Consider the following 16,026-nt stretch of genomic DNA (forward strand, 5'->3'; position numbering starts at 1 on the left):
TAAGACCTCAGTCAACCCTCGCAACTCTGGGAAATGAACTGTTTTTACTGTTGTGATATCTCTAGGGCAGTCTGTGCTACACAACCTTCCTCCAGGTGGAACCAGACCCTTGCACCCACATGTAAAGGAAACTGAGCCAAATGCAGCTTTGAAATGGTACTGCAGGCTTGGAGAAAGCCTCTGCTGCCTCCTTGTGAAATACAAGCTGTTCCTGAGGATGCATGGAGAAGCTCCTTCTGTTATCACTTACACTCCCTCCAAATACTCTCAAGCTATGTCTCGTGCACATATGAAAACAACTTATGAATGCACAGGTTGTCTATTTGTGCATCAGGACTGTGTTAGAGATTTTTAAACATCTTGTGGATTCATGGATTCATTGATCAGTCGAGCTTGTATCCCTCATTAGGCAGGGGGTTAACGGTTCCCAGAACACAAAACCTCCAGGGATGGCTCTGAAAGGCAGTAACTTGTAAACACACTAATCCCCTTGTTTGTTAATTCCTCATCTCCTTGTCAGTCCTCCTGTCCTTAATACCTGTTTGACAGAGTGCTAGACAATAATGTCTCCAGAGGGACTGGGGGTGGAAGGTACTATTCTCTAGCCAGCATTGCACTGCAAACAAAAGTCATCTGGGAGAAAAAGCACAACCCTGGAAAGCCCAGAATTCATATTTTAACTTCACTGTGATCTATAACCTTGGGCAACTCCTTTTCTCCCTGATTTCCCAAACGAGGACCAGAGAGTGAGAATACCTCCTTTCAAATGAATATTTGCCGATATATTCTGCAGTCTGACCAGAGCCCTTTGCACACAACACCTTGTATGGCCTATACTTGCAGACCGTAGGGATTTAATCTGCCTGTACTGTTGCAACTGCAAACAGATGATGTGGTCAACAGGCATGTGCCACATGAGTGGATGAATTAGTGTGGCAAAACCATGTTTCTATGATTTCAACATGGGGCTCAGCAAACACAGGCCTTGCTTGCCTGGGTTATGTTGCTAACAACCTCCAGAACAGGGCAATGCTTGTTTCACTGCATGCCCTGGAAGTGCCACACACTGGCTGTCCTTGTCAAGGTTTGGTGCCTTGATTCTTTGCTACAGGGCAGGCACACCACTAAGCTCTGCTTCAACAAGCATTGACCCCGCCCGGCCCCGAATCAGCTGGAAAAAAAGTCTAGCTTCCAAAGTTGTACAACTTTTAAGAGTTAACTTGCTGACAGAGAATCCCTTTCTGTAAAAAGAGCAAACATGTTTGGTAGGAATCTAGGTCTAAGGCTTCTCCAGTCACCCACGTGCCCTGGGGACCAGTGATCAGCCTCCTTCCATACAACTAGCCTGAGGTTTGGGGTGAATCGAATGGGAAATTGGCCTCTCTACTAGGCTGCAGCACTAAGAGAGGATGGGTTGAAGCAGGTTATCTGCGGGATCTGCTGGTTCGCCTTTTCACACATCCACGATTCCCACTCCCAAGCATAGCAGGAAAAATGCATCCAGGAAACAGTTGCCTGAATCCCTTCTGGGTAAACCCTAAAAAAAGATAAAGCCCTGGCTAACAACAGAGTCTCAGAATCATTTATTGATAGAAAAAAAGGGAGTATTCCAGTTCAGCCTCCTCACTCAGACTTTAAAGCCAGTTTTTTTGCTATGACATGAAATCACATCCTCACCAGACTGAGGAGGATCACACAAATGCTACTAAGGGCTGTGCAAACCTTGCTGTATCTATGGACAAATGTTTCATCCTCATCAGGCACTTTCTGGCAATGCTTCAAAAAGGCTTTACATCCTGGCAGCACCTTCTGCTCTGCACAGCACTGAAAACTGCAGCCAGCAAAATAAACCATTCTCCTGTGCTAAAGCAAGGTAATAACTGATCTCCTTGTCCAACCTGCCTCTCTGGCAAGGATGGGCAACATTTCCTCCAATTCCCGCCCCCCCCGCCTTCCACTGTCAGGACTGAGCCCAGCTGTGCTCTGGTTGGTTCAGTCTGCTGGGCCCCCCAAAATGCCTGAACTTGGCTATGGATGTGTGCCAGAGAAAAGTTTTGCTATGTTTAGCATTATCTGGTAAAAGTACTCTTACTTTGGTCTTGAATGGGGCAACTACCCTACTGCTTTCTCAGTTACATTTCTTTCACCCTGCCCCAACACAGAAGATGGTCAGAAATGGTTTCAGCCCTGTGCAGTTTTAGCTTATTTTGTCTTGTACAGGCCAGTGTTATACCACATGATGGTGCTAATGTATACTGTAATGTTTGTGGGTCTACAACTGAAACAGCTTCTGTGCTTGTTTTTTACTGATTTCTTTTTTCTTTTTTAAAAATATAATTCACTGCATTTTTTTAAGCCTAGCACTCGGTGATGTATGATCTTTAAATACCACTTTATGAATAGTCAAACCTGACTTCTATTTATCATCCTAAATAAAGGAGTAGGGTGGTTAACAGAGATGGATGACTGTGTTGTTGCAAATTCTTCCAAAGTGAAATGGCTTTTTTTGGAAAATGAAATTTTGTAAAGAACATTTACTTCTCTTGAATACTCCCTCTTCCCTCATTTTTTTCATTGAAAAGGTTCACCTAAAACCTTGGTTTTGTTTTGGTTTGAAAAAAACTTTAGTTTCTTTCACTTATCAAGAATGTGTGAAAAGGGAAAACAAATTTTTCAGTAGAAAATGCTCTTCTCTGTCCAGCTACCTGGGCCATGCATTATCATTTAGAATGCTTAGCATTTTTGTCTTAGTGCTGGACCTAAAATAAAATTGTCTCACAATGCTATCTCTTTGCTTGTTTCTGCTCTGGCTAGCTGGAACACTATTTGTTTTCAAAAGCTTTTAATGTTTTTCATGGTTTTGAGCCATGTAGGTTCCAGCAGCAAGTTGTTCTCACCTTTAGGTGCCTATGTCCCATTACACCCTCTGGCAAGCCCATTAAGGCTATATTGACTCACTCATTCAGCTGCCAACTTTGTGTTTCTCAATTTTTTAGTAAAAGCAGGTAAGCTGATAAGAGCCTAGGAAATCAGCAAAAATTGCTTCTCTTTTCTCATGCAGCAACAAAATAGCAGTAGTAACATAGATGGTTTTATTTATCATCTTTGTAGCCCAAACTACTTAGAGACAACCTCCCTTAATATTTTGCTGAACAGATGTGCCCTGTAGCACCTGGCTCTCTTCCTGTGTTGGAGATGGAGGCCAGGTATTTTGCAGAAGGTTTTTATTTGTTTGGAGACAGGGTGCTAACTTTAGCTCTTCACTGGACTAATTGTTACACAGTTACATAGTCCTCCTGGAATGAGAAAGTCCCATATCTGAGGGATTTTTGTTTAGCTTTTGCTTCCTTAATGTCTAGAAACCACAAAAGAAAAGAAACACAACATACTAACTTTTTATAATTAAAAACTTTGCTCTACCATAGTGGCTGAAGAAGAACTTGAGAGGCCATGCGAGACAAAACTGACCTAAGGACTCTGCTTCTACTTTTGTTACTGACTGATAAATGTGCAGAAGTTGACTGAGGCCAGACAATTTACTACTTCGTTTCATGTTTTAGAGCAGTAAGTGAAGCGAGGAGAAAATTTGTTTTAAAATTATTTGCCAACTTATGTTCTTGCAAAAGTCTAGATAGACAGAGGGTTTCTGGAAGGTGGCTTTGTGCAAGACATGAAGCTTCTTTGCATCACATGTTGAGATCTATGGGTGGAAAGTGCTGGTTGTGTATTAAATATTATCACTACTTATATAGTACCCTGGACTCCCAAAAAGCAGCTCTCTTTTTTTTTTTTCTAAGAGAAGGATTTTTTCACTTTGCACTTTCTGTACCCTCATCACCAACTCCCGCTTTGAAAAAAGCTGAAAGAGGAAAAGTCTGTCAGTTCAGGTGCTACCCACTACTTGTCTTACGAAAGGAAATGAAAATTCTCAGCAAGTGAAACCTCAGATTGTAAGACGACAGGTGGCAGGGAAGGTTATACCTCCTGTAAGGCCGAGGACCACAGTGCAATTAAGCAGTGAAGGAACCAGAAGTTCTCACTGAACTCGTCAGGCACAGAAAAAGTTCTCTCATTTCATCTGGCACAGAAACAAACTCTTTGTTTTTCAAGTGAAGAAAAAGACCATAGAAGTCTGCCCAGGGAGGCCAGATTTTTTTCCTCCAAATACCTCCAAGCAGTATTCTGACTCCAAGGTGCCCACAGCACAAACCCAATCTTACTCACTTTGTATGTGACTCATTCAGACTATTTCTACTGATTGCAAATGCAAACAAATTGTCATCAGTGCTGTACATCTGTTCCTCAGCTGGCGACAGAATTCTGCTAGCATCACTTTGCTTGAATTTTACCATATATTCAAAAGGACTTTCATTTTGTGTAAGGCATAGTCAGATCTAACCATGCCACAAACAGGAAGGATTCTTCCCCTTGGTCTTATGTTGAAACTCCCATAGTTTCATCCTGCAGTGTGCCTGAGCTTGAGCAGACCTCCTGCTCTGTCTGTGTGTACAAACAGAGCTTCCTCAAGAACAGAGACCATTTTTAAAACCTCTGCATTGGCTCATAGCTAATTGCTACCTGCCCCATAGGATCTATGCTAATTTAGCTTAATAAAATTATTAAATAGCAAATTTCAGGAGAAGCAGCAGCAATGTCCTCATTATTAGATTTAGTAAAACTGCCAAAAGCCATCATTGTTACTATGTATTTAGAAAAAAATTCCTTAAGAGAATGAAGATGTCAAAGGGACACAGTAAAGTATGCTTCCAATAAGCCGTCTAAGGCCCATTTCTTTGGGGTCAAAAATGAAAGTTTCTTGGCCAGAAAAACAAGTTTGTAGACCAGATGCAAATGATTAGACAGAGAGATGTTAAATAAAATAAGCTGCTACATACCTCCAGGTCATTGAAGAACAGATGTGTATCTGCAAGGTTGAAGATCATTTCTTCCATCATAAGACCTATCCGCACAGATGTTGTAGTGTCCTGTTAGGGGAAAATCAGTTTTTTTCCATTCACTTTGATTTTCTTTTTGGTGGTTTTTTGGTTGGTTTTTTTTTGGGGGGGGGGGGGGAGATCTTAGACCAAACATAGGATCTACGCATTCCTGTTTCTGAAGATATGGTCATTAAAGTAATTTTATTTCCCAAGTGTATCTTAACATGATTTTCCCATCCTTTCTTTTGCTCTCCTAGATAATCAAATTCTGTTCTTTGAAGGATGTCTATGGCTTGCCTTGACCAATAATAGCCCACACACTTCAGATGATATAACAAGAACCTTTAAACACCTGAGACCATATAAGAATTGCTTCAGTAGGTTAGACCAAGAATTGATTTCCAATAGCATCATTAGTGAATGGTTAGGGGATAGTTAAGGGCAACAGAGCACACAGAGGGTGATCCTTTCCTGACTTTGCTCTTCAAACCAGCCATAGAAGGTCAGCATTATTCTCTTTTAATGTCAAACAGCAACTTGGTGAGCAAAATCTGAAAACAGAACCCAGAAGCTCAGACATAAATTGAGTCTCTTTCTCTGAAGGGTGCAATCCATGTGTCTCAGCACACTTGGCTTAGGTCTTCACTGCCGTGCTAACTCAGGTGATCAGCACAGAACAGGACAGAAAGGCAGATATGTCATTCCCATAGCAGAGCCCAGCGTGTGATACAGTATCTACTGACCTTGGCAGCACTTGTGCACCTGTGCAGAGGATGCAAGACCAGCCACACCACTGCAATTCTCTTCCATCCCCACTGAAGCTGCCTACTTATTTAACAGTATCAACAGAGTTACAACAATCCTATCCTACCATGCAAACCCAATTATAGCACGATAAAATGCTTGTCCAAGTATGACTATTCCTGCTTAGGACAGAGTGTGCTCTGCAGTGGTATAAAGCATGCTTGCAGAGCCAGAACTGTAGCCATAACGGCAGTTACACCCAAATAACTACATCGATTAAAAAAAAAAAAAAAAAAAGACAAGACAAGACACAGCACATTAAAGTGCTGGATGGGTTCATCTGTCATTCTAGCTAGTGTCAGAAATGGCTACATGCACCCTCTGCTCCCATCTGCATGGGCTGGCTGACTGTGATGGTTTGCTCATTCTGCCGTTTTTTTGTATCAGCAGCCCCCTGCCTAGCTAGGTGTGGGTCTAACTTGGCCTTTCCCTGAGAGGGTCCCAAACTGCTTCCTAAAAGGGAAGGACATGATGCAGAAGCTCTGCCTGCCTGCAGCATTTTTAAGAACACACTTTTTTAACCATTATGAGAATGTGAACATGCACAATGTGAACATGCACACGCCAGCAGCTCTAAAATGGCTTCTACACATTCTTAAGCACATGTTAACTTTCTCACATCCAGATCCTGCTCCTACCAACATCAGCGGCAAAACGTTAAGTAAATTCCTCTGGAAAAGGACTACACTACCTGCAGGTCTACTTTAGTGCATTTAGTGGATTCATTTTAGAAAATTAATGTTTTTCCCTGGCCCTTGCTACCCAGGCGAGACACCACAACTGCCTGTGAGAGCGCTGTCAGTTCATTTCCTCACCAAGTCAGCAAGTGCAAGCTTAAACCAGCTCAAGCTGAGAGGGGTGACTCTGCTTGGCCAGAGAAGCCACCCACAGACAATCCTGCATGGCAAAAGCGACTGACACTTTTGGCTGGGCTGTTTCCCTTTCTTCTGGCTTGGAGGACTACATTAACAGCTAACCGCATGCGCACAGCAGATCTTCTCAGTCCTCCAAGCTCCCACTTGGATGGGGGGTAGCAGCCACATGGCTCCTGGCTCTTGGCTTACTGCTTCAAAGCTGCCCAATGGGCACTGGATACAGCCTCTGTGGATCTGTTACTCTGAAACACAATCAAGTGACCTGCTGTACCCGCCTGGTGTCCTGCAATATTAAATGAGTCTCAAGTCACTTTTCCATGTCTCTCATGCATAAAGTCAACCACCCGTCCCACCCCCAAACAACTGACCTTGTTCCTAAACCCACCGCAAAAGCATAGAAATGCACTGATGCAAACAAGTTTGCTAGCAGAACATTTTCTTATTCATTAAATACTTCAAAACCACAAGCAAAATAATCTGTGGTTAATTTGATAAACACTCATAGCTCAAAAGCATTGTGCCTGTTCAAACTAAACATCAACAGATAACTTAAAAAAAAAAAAAAAAAGAGCATTTCCACAACAGGCTGTTTTTGTAATTCATCTTCATTAGGACAGGGATCTCTCATCTTTATGTTTATGTGGGTGGTTTTCCTCCACTAAAGTTACAAGCCATGCTAAACCAGGGCAGATTTATATGTAGTCTTTGCTCTAATTTTCTGCAGATTTCTGTGGAGTCATGTTATTGTACGACAGGACAATAATGAATTAGTTGAGGAGTTCTAACAGGGAGCACAATGTTTGGAGGATGAGTACATTTCAATCAACCTTTGCAGCAGATGCTGTTGACATGGATGGTGTATTACACACTAACCTAATTATTACGCATTCTTGGTGTAGTTCTCTTTAATTAGAGCAGAATGGCTGTGGTTTCAGCCATGTGTGTGACTCACAAGCATTGTGCCTATCTAAAGACAAGCTCTGTCACTCATGTTTAAACATGCTTGTTGCTGTCCCAGAAAGAAGGGCACTTTCTCCTCTGGGCAAAAAGTAAACTCTTAACAGACTTGCCTTGAACATGTCTCTAATTTTAAGCCCCAAACCTGCTCCCTTGATGAGGCACAGGGACACAGGCATAATCAGGGCATCTGACTGTGGCCCCATGCGAACAGCACTGAATCAGATTTTACTACCCAGGTGTAGTTACACGGGGGAACTGTTTTGAAGAAAATATGCTGCTAGGAAGAAATTATTTTGTAAAATAGTTTTTAATGAAGCAATTTATTTTTATACATTTCAAGGGTCATTACCCTTTAAAACTCTTTCAGGAAATCTCATTGGTTGGTATCTGTCATTTATCCTCTAAGTTTTGTCTTTAGCTTTATTGGTATTAATCACTAATGGGGAGTAGGAAACATTTCCACAGTGTATGAAGTTACCTTCTCTTAAGCTGAACAATATGGAAATTAAACTGTAGATGAGACAAAAAAAAAAGTCTTTCTCCTGAGATAAAGTATATGATGGAATGAAAATAAAACAGAAAAATGCACTTTACCACCCAGAGGGGAAGTCGTTTGGGGAAATGATTTGGCATCACTGCTTTCACAGTATGGACGTTTCCTCTATAGCAAGGCATGCTTCCAAGTCTTAAACAGGCTGATAAAGTTAAAAGGCAAATCAGCACTCCCAGTATGATATAGATGTCTAGAGGCACTAGGCCAGGGTTCCACTGGCAGTTATTTATTTGCATTACTGTAGCATCTAGAAGCACTAGTCCCAGATTTGAACCCCACTGTGCTAGAGGCTGTACCCACACAGAGGAAAGACACAGCTGCTACAGCTTTCAATTCAAGTATGAATAAACAAGAAAATCAGACTGACAGGAAAGCACCAAATGAGACAGGTATATCGATCAATGTGTTGTACAAATTCTCTGTACAGCGTGTAAATAATCTGAAAGAATTATGAAATTTAACCGAAGATGTTGATGGAAAGCTCTTCCTAGGCACAGAAATCCCGTACCACTAAAGGATATCCCTGTGCTGCAGGGGATGCCCTGGTAGACTGCTAATGCCTAGGTTAGAGTAGCATGAGTTTAGCAGAGCAATGTAAAGTCACTGCATTCATACCGATGATCCCTGCTAAACACATCCTTCCATAGGAAAAGTGCACCCTGAAGCCCTGGGAACAAGCTTCCTGGGTAACAGATCTAGCCAATGTTTTCTGATGCATATAAAGCCCAAGGAAGAATGGACCACAGAACAGCTTGAAATCAAATCTCCTCCAGGAACCACTTTTTATAGTGAAAACAGATTAATCTAAAAACTCAAGCCTGAGTGCTTGTTCAGTAACTTTAGAAGAGCGAGGTCCTACCCCTCTGCTAATCTACGAGTCATGCTTTCACAAACAAGGACAATGAGAGGCAGGGATAGAAAACAGGCAATAAACTCCTTTTGTAAATAAAACCTCCAGCACCACAGTGTATCCCTATATGCCTCACCTCTGCCATGCACCATGGTTGGAGCTTCCTTCAGGGGTGAAATTAAATTAGTCCCACGAATTACTTATAGTGCTAACCTCTGGTGCTTGGACATGACAGACCAGACACTCCTGACCCTCCAACACACAGCTTAACAGGCTTCTTCCCATCAGCTGGGGGAAACAAGCACCAGGGGACCAGTGGTCATTTTGAAGTATTCACTCTCAAAGAGATTGGTATTCCCCCTCCTCAATACACCCTTCACTCCCACTTTTAACGAACAGGAGTAGTAGTTGCACAGCTGCTCATTTCTGCTTAGTGCACAACTTGCAGGAACTGAGAGATAAAAAGCCCCCATTCCCCACTACTCCTTCATAAACAATAAAGGATCAAAACACACAAAGAGTAAGATAAGCCCTTTTTTAACATTTTGGATCAAAAATGTTTGCCCAGAAGGGCATCCTTGGACATGTCTCTCCTGTTTCTGTCACAGCTGTGACTTTCAGCTAAGGACTGATGGGCTATTGCCTACTACTGACAATGGCCACACCTTGGGAGCAAGATAATTTCCATCGTAAGTGAAGCACTGCCAACTCCCAGCTCCAAATCTGCTTGTTTTGGGGTAATTTTGCTGCCTGTTCAGCAGATAGTCCTACTAGAGGAAAACATGGGCAACAGAAGCCTGTGGAACGTGCTGCAGAGGAAGACAAAAGTGTCCACTCACCAAGGGGAACTTTTTCTTTCATATCCCAATGGCATGAGCTGACACATTTGCTCTGAATGTTGCTTTTATGTTGGCTAGTTGCATGCACTGTTCCTAATCCTTGAACTAGTTCTGTACATTTGAAGTGAATTGCATTTTAAAATTACAATTTGAGTTCAATTATGTCCTCCAAGCTAATAACACCTTGCCTAAAATTAATTTCCGTTTCTGTTTTCATTTTGTCCTCTCATTTTGAATAAAAGGATGACAGAAGATGGCTAAATGAGCTTGTTGAACAGCCTTCAGCCTGTCATTGCTTAAAGATGATTTCCACAAAAACTGGAGGTGAGCAAAGAACAAATATTTCACTATTACAGCAGTGGGTTAAAGTGGGAAGTTAGGTCTGCTCACTCCACGTGAAACTCCGAATATTTTAGCTCCTGTATTTTAGCAAAGCAAAGGGAATGCAGAATGTGTAGGCATACCCAAATTAGTTTTAAGCTACTGAATGTGGGTACAAATAGCTGCAAGTATGTTGCAGCATGCAGTATATAGGTCCCTAGACCCTTTTTCAGGAGCTAACCTACACAGAAGCCTGCATTGCAATATCTTCACTACTAAAGGTACTGGCATTATCTACACAAAAGCCAATGTGCATTGCAGCCACACTTCAAACTGCACCATCAGCATCCTCCCAAATGGCTCTGTATTAAAACCTTCTTACCACTGCTCTCCTGAAACACTGAGATTGATTTTTTTCATAAACTGTTTATACTTGCCCTAGAGTATGCATTAAAAAGACACGTATTTGTTAACACCTGCAGCTACTACTAATCCAGTTGGCTGGATGTCCACAGCCAGCTCTCCCCTCTTGTACACTGTAATTTTGAAAGGAAGAGAGAAGCAGACTTATCTCTGGCAATCTCTCAAGTGCAAGTCACTCTCGCCTCCGATCCTGGCTCGAAAGCCCATTCCAAGCCTCTGCCTTACAGGTACCCTGTTCAGACTTGCAGGCCATTAGCAAAGGGGCAAAGCTGGCTCCTTTGGGATGGATAACAAATCAGCTTGTTGTCTGACTCTCCTTCTATTTAGCAATGTGCCAATTAACCCGACATTCAAAATGTTACGACAAAGTCATTCCGAGCATGGATCTTGGATTCAGACCTCCCCCAACCCCCGCCTTTAAAAAACACAAAATAAAGCCCTAGTATTTAAAACTAATCAGTCTCTTTAAATCTGTGCCAAATACCTGTTTATGCTGTGAGCAAATAATTACTTTTCTACAAGGAAGAAAGTATTAATTAAGAGTATTCATCAGACTCCTATTCTATAGGGTTTATCTACCGCAGGTGTCAGCCAGAGGTGAGAGACGGATTAGTATACAATCAAGGGCTTTCTAAGTTAAATCTCCTCCTTGTGGTTAGCTGTTAATAATAAAGTTGTCACCAAAAGAAAGAATTTAATAGTTTTAATTGTGTTTAATTACTTGGAAACTCCTGGAAAGTGGACCAACTTGGTTGTAGTATAAAAATGATAATAATAATAATGTAATAATAATAATAAAAAAATAAAAGCAAAGATACAAATGCCTGGGCCACATGTTTGAACAAAAAGAGTCTGTAAGAATAATCATTCTTTGGTTATAACATTTTATACCTTGATCAGAATTTGAGACATGAACAAGGCTTTCCCATAATAATGGGAAATTAACCATGTGCACCAGTTCTAGTTCAAGTAAGTCCCCATCTTTTTGAGGAAGAGAACATATTTAGCTCTTTTACTACACTTAAGTAGCTTAGCTTGCAATTCTACCTTTTTAACAGACACAAACTACAGCTAGACCTAGCTTCTCAGAGCTTTTCAAATGACAGAGTGGGTAGTTGTGAGAAAAGTTGTTTTAAGTAACCAAAGTAGCTCAGGAGCTGAAACCCATTTTCAAAACTGACTTACATAAGTGACTACACTTCGGACTTTTTAAAAAAGGACTGTCCTTTTTCAAATAGAATCACTCAGCTTTTCAGGCTCTAAACTTTTTTCCCCCAAAATGAAGACATACTGTTTTACCTAAACATTGATATATCCAGGTTTATTAGACAATCTACCAAATTTAAATGAATAGCGTCTACAGTCATCACAGTGTGACCTTGTGAAAAGTCCATGCTGGACAGAAAGCAAATATAATTTAATCCCTTTTCTTCAGATACGTTTTCATATTCATCCTTACTGTGACTTCAGAGGTACTTCCAAGTTATTGCTTATTATTTGCTGAAGGACTCTCTTTCTACTAGCATGTATCTGTTCAGAAATGGTTGGGGACTACACCTTGGAAATTATTCCAATAAGCAGACAGGCATGTCAGTCACTAAATCCTTATGTTCAAGAGCACACGGAGGTTGAAAAGGTTCTCCTCCCTCTCTAAATGAACTATGCTTAGGGACAAGCAGTAATGACTACACTAATTTATCCAGTGTCTGAACCCATGAGTTCTGAAATGGTTTCCAGTCCTGTGGGAATACTGTACTTAAATACAGGTTAAAAGCTGGGCCGTGATGCTTGAGAACAAACGGGAATTATTTTTATTTAGTAATACAAAAGGTTCATGACCAAAAATCTACAAATAATTTCTTTTTATTATACGTGGCATAAAAGTCAGAAGAGGGAGTGGAATTTAAACGAAATACGTCTTCATTCCCTCCCCCTCAACACAGAAAAGTCACTGTATTTCTATACATAAGTCCTTGATAGCTCTGTGAAAAATACAAAACTCCTGGAGAGCTTGGTGGAAACATATCATGGTGTGAAATCCTCAGCGCAACTGCATTATTTTGCACATGCAACTTCCTAACACAAGTTATGTCCCTTTGGATGTTTGAAACTATTTTTCCCTTAAAATCAAGTCACAATTCAGCAATACTGGAAAGCAGGTTCCCTTTACTCATGCTTGTTTGACAACCCAGCATTGTTTCTGATATATATTTTATGTCAGAAATAATCCTTTAATACTTCCAAATGCCACATGTGTACTTTGCTTAGAAAACCCTCTGCTCACCTAAGCTCTAGTACAAGAGGTTACATCTACACAAGCTCAGAGCATCTCCCATGCCCACCATCTAAGCTGTTGTGGATCTGGTTTTGCTGTTTCTGCTGCTGCTTCTCATCAACCAGTACAGATGATAAACACAGATGTTTGCTCCTGAAATACACATTTGAAATAATCAAATGGCTGGAATTATTTACTCCCTTCTCTCCAATAATGAACTAATAATTGATATAGCAGCATGTCTAAAGTAACAGACTGTTTTATTACCTGCAGTGATTGAATGCTTTTTTAATTTAACTTAAAAAGGCATTAAATACAAGGTTTAGCCTCCAGTGGGTAAAAAAAATCTCCAACTTCCTCAGAAAATCCTTTCCAAATTGTATTCATCTTGACTTAATCCATGATCTACTGAGTGAATTAGGCTCTATTTGTTTTGAAAATCTATTTTATGGAGTTCCAAGGACTCTGTTTTCCTTAGGAAGGGCTTATTCTGCCTTTCTGACCAGGATGCCTGCTAGCAGCCCTCAGCATAGGCCTCTGCAGGTTTTTAACGTCCCAAGGTGCCCCACACATATGACTAACAAAATGTAAATAAACACAGCTGAGCCAGTAAGAAATTGGAAGGTTTTCTCATTAAAGAAATAAAATAAACAGATGTCCTTAAGCACTTTGGCTCATGTTTGTCAAAGGAATGGAAAACTCTCAGATGTTTGAACAGCAGTAGTGATATAACGCCACATCTCAAGCAAGAGAAGAAAAAAAGCGACGCCATGGCACTTAGAATTAACTAATAGTTCTCAAGGGAGGGCGCTTTTGATTTGAACCTTAGCAACTTCTACAAATAGTTTTTAACAGCCGAGCAATAAAATGGGGTTTTATTCCTTCTCAGTTTGTAAAGTAGTAAAGGACAGATTCGGCCATTAGAAACATGAATCACCATCACATTTGATTAAATCCCTATGGTGTTTCAATCGGGTCCTGGCTTTAGGGTCCTGCAAGAGAACAAAGCAGGGAAAAGCACAAGCTACTTGAAGCATTCAATGAAAGCAAGAAAAAAAAAAGAAAGAAAGAAAAAAAAATCAACCCTAGGGTTTTACAAGGATCTCTAGTAGAGCCAAGCAGGAACTTTTCAATGACTTTTTTTTTAATTGGAAATTATAATTCACTTAAAGGAAAACTTTTTGTAAGAACATATAACTGCCAGTGAAACTTTTGAGGAATAAGGTTTCTTAGATCCACAACATCACTTCTGGTGACAAGACAGTCCAGTTCACAGCCAGCCAACTTACAGCATCTATGACATTTGCTTGAAATGCCAGAAAATCGTATTTATGTCCTGTCCTCAACTGGGCCAAGCAGCTACTTCAGCTACTCTGTCCAAAAGGTCTTGAGGCCCCGCTATCGTTGGAGGACCCTCTCCTAGTCCCTCACATACCTGTGCCACTGCAAGTCCCTCATCAGAGAGGCAGAGCCCACGTTCGCACAAGCTGGAAACTTGAGTGCGTGCCCTGTCTCTATCTCACTGATAGCTGTCTGCTTACAACTTGGATAAATCTCATGTTGCCACTTCTGAAATGCAAAAGCAATAAAAAGATATGGCTATCATAGAAAAACAGCCTCTACATCAGCCAAGCCTCTACATCAGTCAAGCAACTACGACGCAAACTGCATGTCCCCACTGAAAGCAGCCAGAGTGGCCACTCCAGGCAAAACGACCACGTAGTCTGGGCTCGCAGGGACACAGTATAATACAGGCAATCTAAACACCTTTCAGTTAAGGTTAACTAAAACCTAGAACATGACTTTGCATGACTCTGATTTAAAACTGTGACATAATGTGCTGTATTATTTTTTGCAGTACGTTTTTCTTAATTTGAGCCAATTCAAGATGCCAAACAATCTCAGAAATTGCTATGCATCTTACAGGGAATTTTATAGATTGTAACACCCCGGTATCAGCAGACATCATCAAAGTACTGATAAAGATCCAACACAATTCAAGAATTTAGACTGTCCTATGTATTCAGTTCTTTAAGTCAGTGCTAAAATAGAATCCTTTCCATTTGGTTCCAGGATTTCAGAGTAACTTGCACATAATGATGAATTTTAACTCCAGATTTCACTTTACTCACAATTTATTTGGACCCTAAAATCCCAAGGAGTGTACCAACACAGAACAAGAATACACATTCTGGGAACAATAGAAAATACTGAGAAAAGGTATTAGCTTCACACATACTCCTCAACTAGGGAAAAAAATGCACCCAGTGCCCTCTTTTTTCTTGGTACTAGTCCTTTGAAAAGCATGAGAATGAACCTACAATATAATACTTAAAATTTCTCAGACTGAAAGAGATGCAGGTTTAGTTTTTTTATAATGCTTTGACAACACAGATTACAGTACAAGCTTGCAAATATCTCTGTCAGGGAAAGGGGAATAGACTTGTGATTTTTTTTGGCACGGGAGCACATGCAATCTCTTTTTATTGTGTCTGAATTAATACCACCAAGAGTCTTTCTGTATTGCACCTAGCTGCTTCAAGCAAATGGCCAAAGCCCCTTGACTTTTACCCAACTCATGTGAAACCCCAGCAGCACTGTTACAGACTTTGACCCGTTTTTCCCATTATGTTTAGTCAGTGATTTGGCGGGCAGATCTTTGCAGACATAGTAAAGACTGCAGCCATCTTCCTGTTGAATGGGAGCTCTATTATACATGCCTGAAGGGATTAAAAGGGCTGGGTGGACAGTACATTAAGCTATAATGATGGTCTACATCTGTCGTGGTCTCTAGGCGCATGGTAAATATTCTGCACCCATACAGTGATCAGAAGCCTGTAGAACAGGTTTCTAAACCCTCCTGAACATAATATCCAGGGTTAACTGCCTATGGAACTGTTGGGATTTTTTTTGCCCTTTCTTCTCAGAGGGCCTCCTGCTGAGAAACGAAAGAGTGGAGCGGTTTCCTCCGGTTTGACAGCTTTGCTGCCCTGATCACTTAGACCGTGACTCCATATGTTTGTGCAAGTATGCTTCCATTCAACCATGGGCAAGAAAGCAAAAGGAGATGTGAATTTGCAGGCCACTTGACTGCCACTGTAAAGGTTATACTGCAGCGACCGCATGGGAAAGACATTAAGACTAAATGTCTGATGACTGTGTAATCCATGGGATAAAGCAAAGAGTTTG

General features: G+C 41.0%; 1 protein-coding gene across 11 annotated transcripts in view; it reads right to left on the bottom strand.

Moving 5' to 3' along the window:
- EYA2 (EYA transcriptional coactivator and phosphatase 2) overlaps nt 1-16,026 on the bottom strand; it is a 105,270-nt gene that overhangs the window by 12,826 nt on the left and 76,418 nt on the right. For all 11 annotated transcript variants that reach the window (XM_052788604.1, XM_052788624.1, XM_052788597.1 and 8 more), the window contains one exon: nt 4,896-4,985. In XM_052788604.1, coding sequence (XP_052644564.1) covers nt 4,896-4,985 — 90 coding nt within the window. The remainder of the gene's footprint in view (nt 1-4,895; nt 4,986-16,026) is intronic.

The sequence above is a fragment of the Harpia harpyja genome, chromosome 1, assembly GCF_026419915.1.
Source record: "Harpia harpyja isolate bHarHar1 chromosome 1, bHarHar1 primary haplotype, whole genome shotgun sequence".
Lineage (NCBI taxonomy): Eukaryota > Metazoa > Chordata > Aves > Accipitriformes > Accipitridae > Harpia > Harpia harpyja.